Below are 11,866 nucleotides of genomic sequence, written 5' to 3' on the forward strand. Positions count from 1 at the left end.
TCTTTCCTTTCTCTTTCCTTTCTCCTTCCTTTCTCCTTCCTTTCTCTTTCCTTTCTCCTTCCTTTCTCCTTCCTTCCTTTCTCCTTCCTCCTTCCTTTCTCCTTCCTCCTTCCTTTCTCCTTCCTTTCTCTTTCCTTTCTCCTTTCTTTCTCCTTTCTTTCTCCTTCCTTTCTCCTTTCTTTCTCCTTCCTTCCTTTCTCCTTCCTCCTTCCTTTCTCCTTCCTTTCTTTCTCCTTCCTCCTTCCTTTCTCCTTCCTTTCTTTCTCCTTCCTCCTTCCTTTCTCCTTCCTTTCTTTCTCCTTCCTCCTTCCTTTCTCCTTCCTTTCTTTCTCCTTCCTCCTTCCTTTCTCCTTCCTTTCTTTCTCCTTCCTCCTTCCTTTCTCCTTCCTTCTTCCTTTCTCCCTCCCTCCTTCCTTTCTCCCTCCCTCCTTCCTTTCTCCCTCCTTCCTTCCTTTCTCCCTCCTTCCTTCCTTTCTCCCTCCTTCCTTCCTTTCTCCCTCCTTTTTTCCTTTCTCCCTCCTTCCTTCCTTTCTCCCTCCTTCCTTCCTTTCTTCCTTTTTTTTTCTTCCTGTAGCATCTACTGGTACAGGCACTTGACTTTCAGCTCCCGAGTGCTCGGTTCCCGAGGGGCGAGTTCAGAAGAACCCGCTGATTTGAAGCGCTTCTGTGGCTTATTCAAAGTCACAAAACAAATCGGCAGCCGAGCTTGAAATGGGCTCTCCTGGCCTCCTAATCGTGGCGGTGGTACCCGCTGCTGTGGTTTTGCCTCCGAGAGGATGGAGAAGTCCCAGCAGTCGTGCAGAAGCCACTTGCTTTCCCCCCAGGAGCTGCGGTGCTGGGGGGGCTGCACGGCTGTGATGGGAAGCGCGGTGCAGGCTTGGCTGTGTGACGGGTACACCAGAACTCTTAAAAGAAGTAGATACCGCCTGAGTGGGAAGATGAGTCAGAGGGTAAAACCCCGGTCTCATGGTACAGAGGGGTACTCTTCAGCTCCGGGGTGCGCGGACTTCCCCCTGCAGACATACTGAGAGGGCGCATAGTTTCCATTCTTCTGTCTCTGCACTTCTCAAATTTGCAGCCCAGATGGGTTTTTGTCTTTTGTCCTGTCCCAACAGCCCCACGGTCGGTGGTGGTGCCCGTCGGTGGGGCATCCTCTGTGGTGGGGCATCCTCTGTGGTGGGGCATCCTCCCTGGTGGAGCATCCTCCGGTGGGGATGATGCTCTTGCAGAGGGAGGGCCATTTGGTTGCGAGTCCTGCATAGGCAAATCACCATGCAAAGCTGAGTGATCAAAATGTACTCACTGTCCCGCCTGAGAGCCGGGGAAAGCTGGTAGAGAAACACTGACACCCTTAAAGTTTTAAAAACGAACCGTATGAGGATTGTTCTCTTCCTTTTTTTAGGCCCCTGGGTAGTTGTCTGTCATGAGGGTGAGTGCTGGCTGGTGCTGGGATAACTGGTGTGCAGATACTTGGAGATAACAGCGATTTGGCGCGGAGATGAGTTTCCTGGGACTTAAGTGTAATGTTCAATTTCTTTTGTTACAGATGGAAGAAAAACGACGCAAGTACTCGATCAGCAGTGATAACTCAGACACCACTGACAGTAAGACCTTTAATTCAAGGCTTTGAGCGAGATAACTAAGCGATTCACCTCCAGCAGGGAAAACGCTTGAATAATTACTTTGCAAAGAGCGGAGGAAGCTGCATTTACTGGGAAGTCTCCCGCACAATGAATTGTGCGCCGGGCTGGGTTTGTCAGAAAAGCAGCAACAAGCTGATATCAATTTAAACGCGCGGCTGTGGCTCCTCTTAACTGATGAGAGCGTCTCCCTCGTGTGAGGAGTCTGGGCCGGGGAGAGCTGCTGATTGCAAAGCCGCTAACGAAGCAAACACCCTTTGCAGACAAGTTGTCCTTTCCCGCGAGCTGCAGCTTGAGACCAGTTAGCTCTTGAGCGAGTCGTACTGGGGGAAAAGGAAGTTTTTACTGGAGTCAGGGTAAAACCGGAGCCGCCTTATTCCCTTCTTGTGAGCTGAGGAGTGATGTGGGAAAAGGGATGAGGCTCAAGCCAGCAAAGCTTGCAAGCCCACGCTTGCTTTTCGACATCTACCTCACTTCATCCTCATTCAGGGAAGCACAGAAGCATGTGCTCAACAATAAACATGTGCGAATGTGCTGAATTTTGGCTATAAATAGAGCGCTCTCCTCTCCCACTTGTCCCAGGGTTTCACCGGCTGCAGACATACCGCAGTGCCTCGGTGTTCAGTCCCCTCCAGGCGCTCCTCTAATCCCTTGTCTGGGCTCGGGAGTTTTCCTACGAATTTCAGTAATTCAGCTCTTGGTTTCTTACGAATGTCACAGTAATTTCGTCTGGGCCGTGCTGGGAATTTGCTCTCCACACTTTACGGGATCTGGCTGCTGGATATCCGAGAGCGAAAGGGACTTCGCTAAAGACACTCAACTTCTGGGCCTTTTCCTAACAGGATGATGGGGAGATTACAGGGGGTTATGGAAAGGCTGATCTTGCCGGGTTTGGCTGCCGTTCCCACAGCTTTAGCCAAAAAAAATTGTCAGCCTGAGCGGAGTTTGCACTGCTACCGCTGACGGGGACCTCCTGTTTGGCTGCCAGAGGGGACCCCCATCCTGCTGGAGCTGTGGGGGTGTTCTGGGGGGCTGAGCCCTGCCTATAGAAAGCGTTGCGAGCTCTGTCAACGCCGCCGGCTTCTCGTAAAATAAAACATCTCCGTCGCAGAAAGGGGTTTGTTTTGGAAGCTGTGCTCCAAACTTCCCGGCTCCTAATCCCCAGATGCTCAAAAGGCTCTCCCAAGCCGAGCCGCGCTAGCTGGCTGCTCTGCCCTGCCGGGCTGCTGCACCTCGAATTGCGGCGTTAAACAACGTGGTCTTATCTCTGTTGGGTTTGGATATTTATGCTGCAGGTGATAGTTAAGCTGTTGACAAATGCTCTCCTGAAGGATAATTGTAAACAAAGCGACGACCTTCCTTTTTTTATGCCTCCTCCAGGAAAGGATGGTAGCGGCGCGTTATCGCGGTCTGCTTCGTTGGAGCACCGCGGTGTAGGTTGAGAAGAGGGGGCGAGGTGGAAATTAGTGACTCGCTCTCGCCGTGTCGACTGCGGAGCTGCCGCTGCGATGCTTTGAGCAGCACGGCGCATCCCGGAGGGCTTTGCTTTCTCAGTCCTGTTACATACTGGAATAATTAAAAAAAATGCGTTTAGGTGGAGCCCTCTTTAGTGACATCAAGCCTGACGCCGCAGGCGGAAAGAAAAACAGTTGTCCTTTGGGAACCGATGCCACCTAGTCTGGTCTTTGTTTTAGGAGATACAGGAAAGTGGGTTTATCGAGTGAACAGCGCAAGGTGAACCACTGCCTCCTCCCCTGTGAGCGAAAATAGGCATGGGAGATTTGTCGGCTCACGGGGGACTCAACTGCCTGAGCCGGCGGAGGGAGGGACATCTCCCACCGCACTGGGGACAGCCCCGGTTCCTCGGGCGAGCTCAGAGCCCTTCTGAAGTCCTGGCATGCACGGATCTGTTGTGCTCGGCATTTGCTTACGTACAAAGTGGTGTTTCTTCCTATTTGGCCATCCAAGGATAGAATCGGTGTTAAATAGGTCTATTGGTAGTCAGTTTGTTGCACCCCCAGCACAACATTTTTATATTGTGGAAGGTGAAGGGATCCTGATATACAAAAGCCCCAACCATTATCATTATTATTAAAAGATTCCAGTAATTAGTTTATTATTACTAAATACATGCAGCTGTTCTTTTTTCTTTTTCTTTTTCCTTTTTTTCTTTTCTTTTTTTTTTTTTACTGGTGGCAGTAGGAGTGATAATAGCACCTATGAGTTGGAAATAAAGATTAATAACATAATGATCCCAGCACATTTCAGGCTTCAGCTGCCCTCGCCTTGTGGAGGTGGTAGCGGTGGTGATGATACTGCTCCAGTCAGGATGATGAGAGTCCATTCATAATGCTCCCGGAGTAAAGTAATCCCAAATCCCAAAGCAAATACTCTTTTACTACTGAAAACTGTAAAGTGCATTTGCTTGCTGTGTCCTGTTGCACGGTTCCCACGAGATGCTGAACCTCACACAGGCGTGGAAGTTACTAGTCCTGGCACGGGCAGAGGAGTTTTACCCCATTTGGTCAATATTTTTGACCATGGGGTCTGAAGTCCTTGAGCAGAGGAAGTCGTCAAGTTCAGACGCTTGTCTATAAGCATCCTTGATAGAAAATTTTTAGTCTTATCTCCTAAATTTCTGATTCCAATAGATTCTTGATTCCGGGACTGTTAGCCCCGTTTCGTTCCCTCTTAGAAGCCATTTTTACTCATGACTTTGGCTTTGCAATTCTGATGTCTGCATTTGACAGCAGTTGTTTTAAATTTCAGAGGTCCCTCTTTCATCATCTTTAGCAGCAGAAAAGTGATGTTAATCTCTTTTGGTGAAGTACCCTGAGATGTGTGCAAAAATAATGCCATGTCACCTCCTAATGTTGACCCAAAGTGTTGTCTGAGGCTGTAGTAGCAGCGGTGGGGCTGGTGGCAAAGGTATGGACAAAAATTTGCCTCTTTTCTAGGTAACCTGTCTCTGTTGCCTCATTGCAGGTCACACCACGTCCGCCTCCAGATGCTCCAAAATTCCGAATACCAAATCCACCTGGTCGCGCCAGAAGGAGAAGAAGCCCTCTGAGGTATGTGAGCATTTAGGCTTTTGCCAAAGGAAGAGTTTTCCCCCGGGGCCATCCTTGCCCAGCTGTGGTGGCAACCGGCGTGCCCCCGGCTGGCTGTGGGTGCCGGGATAGGGCATCCTCCAAGAAACCAGAGCCCGCCCTGCAGGGCAACAGCTCCTGCCAGCGGTGTCAGCCTCAGCCTCCTGCTCAGCTCTGCTGGGATGGAGCGGGTGGAGGTACATGGTGGGCATCTTGGGTGAAGGGTGGGGAGGTCCTTGTGCCCACTCCATTGGGGTCCTTATGCCCACTCCGTTGATGTCCTTGTGCCCACTGCTTTGGGGTCCTTGTGCCCACTCCTTTGGGGTCCTTGTGCCCACTCCTTTGGGGTCCTTGTGCCCACTCCTTTGGGGTCCTTGTGCCCACTCCTTTGGGGTCCTTGTGCCCACTCCTTTGGGGTCCTTGTGCCCACTCCTTTGGGGTCCTTGTGCCCACTCCTTTGGGGTCCTTGTGCCCACTCCTTTGGGGTCCTTGTGCCCACTCCTTTGGGGTCCTTGTGCCCACTCCTTTGGGGTCCTTGTGCCCACTCCTTTGGGGTCCTTGTGCCCACTCCTTTGGGGTCCTTGTGCCCACTCCTTTGGGGTCCTTGTGCCCACTCCTTTGGGGTCCTTGTGCCCACTCCATTGGGGTCCTTATGCCCACTCCGTTGATGTCCTTGTGCCCACTGCTTTGGGGTCCTTGTGCCCACTCCGTTGACGTCCTTGTGCCCACTCCTTTAGGGTCCTTGTGCCCCCTTCATCCCTGTTGATGCAATGGGGAAGAGGTTGGGTTTGGTGGGATTGGGAGGTCCTACAGTATCGCGATGGCTACATGCTGAGGTTCCCTGATTCGGCTGCCCACCCGGTTGCCCTTTCATTAATGGCACTGATGCCAGGGGAGGGTGGCTCGGTGGCATGGAGGTTCCTCCCGGTGAGTAAGTGGGAGGTATGGAGAGGCGTGAAATGAGAGACAGCACAGCTGAGTTGGAGATTATGTCGTGTTGGTTCCCTCCTGTCACGGGGCTCAAGGGCAGGATGGCCGGGCCGTTGGCGTCTGACCTTGTTGCAAGGTTTTCCCCTCACTCCTTGCTGGTACGGGCGGCGCTGCCCACCCTGGGGGGCAATGCCCAGCTCACCCCTGCCAGCTCTGCGGTGCAGGGTCTGGGCTGGGGTCAGGAGGAGCGGCGTTTCCCCGAGGACCGGGCTGGAAGGGACGATGCTGTGCCCTGCTTTCCCTCCCGCGCCTCGGATACGTTTCCACTAGACGTGGAAACTATACCAGGCATGAGCTGCTGTTGTAGCAACTGCAGTGTTTAGCGGTGGTCATCTTCGTTTCAAGAGCAGCCTGAGCAAAGCCAGAGGGACATTGTTCTCACATTCCCTTTCCTCTGGACCAAGGTCCGGAGTCAAACAGAGCTAAGTTTAGAAGCAGGTGAAGCTGGCACGGCTAATGCCGTCTCGCAGGCTGTAAACTCCTTCCCGAGCCCCCACATTAACGCTTCTCCTGAGGCTGTGGCCCGGTAAGCACAAAGCTCTCTAACATCCTCCCTTTGCATCAAGCCGAGTAGAGATTTTGAGGTTTTCCTGTGGTCACTGCCTGAATTACAGCTGCGCTTAGTTCTTATCGCTGTGACAGATTTACATTGATGTATCTAACGTGTTGGCAGTGGTCAGAGACTTAAAAAGTCGGAGTTGCTTGTGCCTCGGGTAAAGAGAGGGGCTGGAAAGCTGTTTTTACCAGCTGAGGTAATTGGAAACACTCCAGAGAGCAAAGCACCAGGGGTACAGATGTCGCTGGCTGCTGACAAGGTTGTTGGAAAGTTGTGCGTTAGGGCTGGTAATGTCATTTTTTGGTTATAGCGGGGTCTCTCGATGTGGGTGAGGGGGTGTATTTTATCACCTGAATCCTCCATTGAGAAAGTGGAGCATGTGGGGCATCTCCTCCTCCTTGGACACCGTTAGCCCCTCTCTGACATAACCGCCCATCTCTGTGCCCGACGTGTCTGTAACGGTGTGAGATTGGCCGTGTAGGTGCCTTCAGGAGCCCCGCGGAAATACCCGGCGTTAAACCTGGTGAGATGTGCCAGGACGTGACTCAGCGTCACTGGCAGTGCCACATGTGCCACCCTGCTCCTGCCCAGTAAAATCCTCCTCCAGAAGAGCCTGCATCGGGGGATCTCTTTCTGCATCACTGGTACAGACGCGCTTTGGTCTTTAATATGAGGGAGCTTTATCAGCCAGCTAGGAGGTTGCCTGGCTGCTAATGAAGTTCCTGGATATAAATCCAAGCCGAGACTCCAAGTGAAAATGCTTCTGCGCTTCGTGAAGGACCTGTAGACCCAGATGCAAGTTTCACTGCTCTACAGCAGCTGGAGTGAAAGCTGGATCTTCGTTCACGGCACCCGAGGAGACGTCAGATGTGGGACCGCGGAGGCCAGGCTCATCCCTCTGCTTCATGCTCTGTTATGCCCAGAGGATGGTTCTCAGTGAAATGTAGCTCTGGAACAAATAGAGTGGAGCAAAAGCTTAACAGTGCCCAGCTTAGCAACAGTTGGGACAGAAAGTGAACCCCGGTGGCGTATTTGAATTGAAACTCCAGGGGAATTTGGGGAGGCCGTGTGTAATTACTCAAGTTGGAGTTTGGCCAGGATGCTTGAGCTGACAAACCATCTTTTACAAGAGCGTGGTGGGAACCTGAGCAGATGGGACCGGTCCAGATCTCGGCTTTACTCCTCTTACCCTGCATCTCCCCTGCGGCTGCTGGCACCCGGGTCTGCTAGAATCCGGATGAAACCCAGGGGTCAGGAGAGTGTGGAGTGTCCCTGGGGTTGGATGTAGGATTGCCCCGTGCAGCAGGTCCGAGACCTGTAGCAGTGTACAGGTAATGGTTTGGAGCTCACTCCGGTGAGCGCTGATTTATGGATTTCCTCTACAACAGCATCTTCCACACTTTTCCACGAGTAACCCAACTTCTCTTACTGTGAGCACCTGTGAACATGTCTGGTCCATGCTCTGGGTCCTCTGCCAGTCATCTGTGAAATGCTGGAGGTTTGGCACGTCCCAGGGGATTTCTGGCATGGACTGGGATGGACATTGTGTCCTGCTGGAGCAAGTACCAAAAAGTGTAAAACACAAACCACCCCACTGTCAAACCTACTTCATGTGAAGTACTGAAGTACCTTTCTCTTTGCGGTCCCTTTCCATCTCACTGAGGATGGAAACCACGAGAGGGTGACACGGAGAGTGTGATGAATCCCATCCCTGGAGGAGGTGTTCAAGGCCAGGTTGGATGGGGCTTGGAGCAACCTGGGCTGGTGGGAGGTGTCCCTGCCCAGGGCAGGGGGTTTGGAACGAGATGATCTTCAAGGTCCCTTCCAACCTAAACCATTCTGTGATTCTATGAATGTATTATCAGATGTTGAACCCTCCCAGTCAGTCTGCCCCAAACATTTTGGGGCTGGAGAAGCCTTTTCAAACAGTAACTCAAAACTCCAGGTTGACACGTGGCTCGTAGCTTTATCAAGAGCTGAACCTTGGTCCAGGTGGAGGGGGTCCAGGCACATTCCGAGGGCTGGTGATGCCGGAGGCTGGGCTGGGGGAGCGGTGGGGGTTTGCGTGCGTGGGGAACCGCTGAGCCCTCCTGCCCTTCTTGAAGCGGTGTCCGTGTTTCCGTGGGAGCTGCTGTCTGCATTCCCCCTGACAACCCTGGGCAGGAGATAAGAAAAATCAGAAGCATTAGTGTTACATAGTTGTTAGCCGGGTCAGGGGGTGATGTTTATTATGAAAGACTCTGTGAGAAGGGATTAACTATACACATTAAAAACCACCCGATACAAGGCATCTGGAAAAACAAGCTTCTTAACATGGAAAAGTACTGAGCTGTTTGTAAACATCCGCGAAGGGGGCCATTGCCAGGGAGGGTGATTATATTTATCTGTGCCTGTCACGGGGCTCTGCCCGGGCTCTCTCCTGACGTGTCCCAGGCACCAGGCCTCCGTCTCGCCTGCCTCCCTTGCAGAGGTGACGGTCGTCCTCCCCTGCCCCACGCTCTGGGTGGCAGAGACCTCGGAGCAGAGCCCCGCTGCAATGCCGACGGTGCCCCGGGCACGGGCATGGCTCTCCTGCCCTGCTTTTGCCCGTAGGCGCAGGGTGGATGTGGGCAGCTGCCAGCGGCTTCTTGCGTCTGCAGTGATAGCAGTCTACCAATCTGGTCATTTTAATTAATCTCGTAAAAGCTCGTTTGCCTCTGAACCTGGTTTCAAATGGAGCGTGGTGGCCGGTACCCATCCCCGGGGCGCCGCCGGCCGAGGAGCCCTGCGAGGAGATGCTGGTGGTGTTTCCCACACCGGGAGCTGGAGGGAGGGGGGATGCTCGCTTTGGTCCTCCCTGTCTTGGATGCTGAATCTGCAGCGGGGAAGAAGATGTGCTTAAATTATGGATTTCTGCTTCTTTTAGTGGCGCGTTAGTGCCATCCTGCCCCCGGCTATAGGGCTGCTGGGGATGGGAGCGCAAGCCGCGCTGGTTAGACTGCAGTCATCAAACCCTCTCTCCTGTTCCTGACAGGGAACAGTTGTCAGCGTCTAAGGAGAGAATAGAAGAACAAGGCAAGTGTGTAATGATAGTCGTCGGCTCTATCTGCCAGCTCCCTGCCATCGGCGGCCTGAGGACTCCCTCGGCTGCTGCCTCTGAGTCACTGCTGTAGCCGCGGTGCTCGGCACAGCATCCCAGACTGGTGGGGGTGGGAAGGTCCCTCTGGAGCTCAGGGGGAGACTCCCCCACCTCTCTGGGCAGCCTCTGCCACTGCTCTGCCGCCCTCACAGCAGAGAAGGCCCTCCTCGGGTTGAGATGGAATTTCCCATGGTCACAATTGTGCCCGTTCCCTCTTGTCCTGTCACTGGGCACCACTGAGGACAGACTGTTCCCATCCCCCCGGCACCCTCCCTTTGGGGATTTATAAGTATTGATAAGATCTCCCCTCAGTCTTCTCTTCTCCTGACTAAAAAGACCCTCAGCCTTTCCTCATAAGAGAGATGCTCCAGTCCCCTCATCATCTCTGTAGCCCTTTGCTGGACCGTCTCCAGCAGTTCCCTGTCCTTCTTGACCCGGGGAGCCCCGAACTGGACCCAGTGCTCCAGATGTGGCCTCACCAGCGCAGAGCAGAGGGGGAGGATGACCTCCCTCGACCTGCTGGCCATGCTCTTCTTGATGCCCCCCAGGATGCCATTGGCCTTCTTGGCCACCAGGGCACATTGCTGGCTCATGGGCATCCTGTTGTCCACCAGGACTCCCAGGTCCCGTTCCACAGTCATGAGCTCCTGAGCTATTTGGGATCCAAAACGCTACCCTGTGATGAGTTGCACCACTAGAATATATTGTGGGGGGAAAAAAACCCACTGTTTTTTTTTGTGCAAACCATCTGCCTGACGTCCCTCCAGCCGCTCCTTTTCGAAGCTGAAGAGCCCCGCGCGGTCTCCACTCTCCTCTGCTCATCTCCCTGGCCATCCTCATCACCCTCCTCCTTCATCCCGGATTTTCTGGAGACGAGGGGACCGCAACTGCAGGCAGGGCTCGAGATGAAGTGGGAAACCACAAATTTATACAATTTACATTATTTTCTGCTTGCCTTGTTTAGATACTACTTCCGCGCTTTGAAAGATGTCTTTTTATATCTCTTTACAAGGATTTAACCCTTTTAGCAAGCATCACTGTTTCCCTTCTAAAAAGTCATTCCTCGTGCATTAGATCTTGGTTTTTTTTCCCCAGCGATAGGTATATAAAGGCCCAGTGCGGTGTGAATTTAGTCCCTGGGCTCTCCATGCTTGAAGAAGGGCTTTTATGAGGATGGTCGAGCAAGACTGGACATGCTTTTACCGGGCTGGATGAGGAGAAAAATCCCTCTCTGTTGAAAGGTTTGACTGCGGTGGCTTTGTTACTTTTCCCAAGCCAGCGCGGGGATAACAGATTAATACCATTGTCTTCTGAATGCTGAGAAGGGCCAGGCAGAAACGCTTCTTGTTCCTATTTTAAATTTCTGTTGTTCATTGAATCTTTAACATTCAGCATTTCGAGAGGAAGCAAGACTAGATGAAGCGATAGCAGGCTGGCTCCCAAATGAACATGAGAGTAAGTATTTATTCCCCCCCCTCCCCAGGCAGATAATATCGCTGCTTACAAACACACACCAGGCACTGCCGCGTTTCGGAGCCTTGCTACCGAATATTGCCGCTCGTCTCGGTTTGGAAAAACCTGGAAAAACATGCTATAAAGGCAGGGAAACGGGGCTGGGGGGGGGGGGGAGAGGACAGGAGGGGAGCGGGGCCGGGCAGCCGAGGGCTCAAGCTGATGCGAAGACAGTTTGTACAACCCAAAACTATTCCCAGGGCTCCCATTGTTCCCGTTGTTTTCTCTTTCTCTAAAAATCCTTGTGACTCATGAGCTACAACAAACAATTTTATGCTTGAGAGAGTGAAGGGCTAATAGCGCTGGCTGGAAACGAGGAGGGAGCCCTGCAGCAACGCAGCCGGGGACGCCCCTGCTCCCGGGCTGGATGGAGGAAGGGGGTTATGGCCGGGGGGGTATGTGGGATACGGCTGCCAGCGTGGTGGGAAAAAGGGTGTTGAACCAAAACCTAAAGAAAACCTGTTCTCTCGGTGTCAGAAAACGCTCCCGCGTCCCTGGTGCGGTGGCCCGGAGCGATGCTCTGTGTGCTTCAGAGGGGCCGTCGGTGCGAGACCCCGCACGGCGGTGGCGGTGGATGCGAGGGGGCGTCGGGGGAGGACCGTGGATTGGTCGGGTGAAAGGAGGGAACGGATTCCAGTGTGAGATTTGGGATGCAGGCTGTGGGACAGTCCCTTCCCACCTTTCCTGCCCGCCCTCTCCCCAGCGAGCACGTGGCGCTTTCCAGCGTGCCCTTGATTTTGAACGATGGGCTTTTTCTCTTACAGTTTTTACCAGTGCTTTGCAGCGTTGGAGCGCTTTTGGAAAGTTTTATTTTTGCTAAAACTTTGGGGACACGAGCATTGACGTCTACGAACAACATGCGCATCCCATCCCAGTGTTGGGAGCTCGCCCCTCTGCCCCAAGGGCAAGGTCTAAAAGCCCTGAGGTCGGCTGTTGTGCCAATGGGGGGAATATGTGTAAT

General features: G+C 53.1%; 1 protein-coding gene across 1 annotated transcript in view; it reads left to right on the plus strand.

Moving 5' to 3' along the window:
- The first annotated feature begins 1,546 nt into the window (after window positions 1-1,546).
- Window positions 1,547-11,866, plus strand: part of JADE2 (jade family PHD finger 2) — a 78,221-nt gene continuing 67,901 nt past the window's right edge. The window contains exons 1-2 of the mRNA XM_009890910.1: window positions 1,547-1,604; window positions 4,626-4,711. Coding sequence (XP_009889212.1) covers window positions 1,547-1,604; window positions 4,626-4,711 — 144 coding nt within the window. The remainder of the gene's footprint in view (window positions 1,605-4,625; window positions 4,712-11,866) is intronic.

This window comes from Charadrius vociferus, unplaced genomic scaffold (assembly GCF_000708025.1).
Source record: "Charadrius vociferus isolate BGI_N301 unplaced genomic scaffold, ASM70802v2 scaffold370, whole genome shotgun sequence".
In the NCBI taxonomy this organism is placed as follows: Eukaryota; Metazoa; Chordata; class Aves; order Charadriiformes; family Charadriidae; genus Charadrius; species Charadrius vociferus.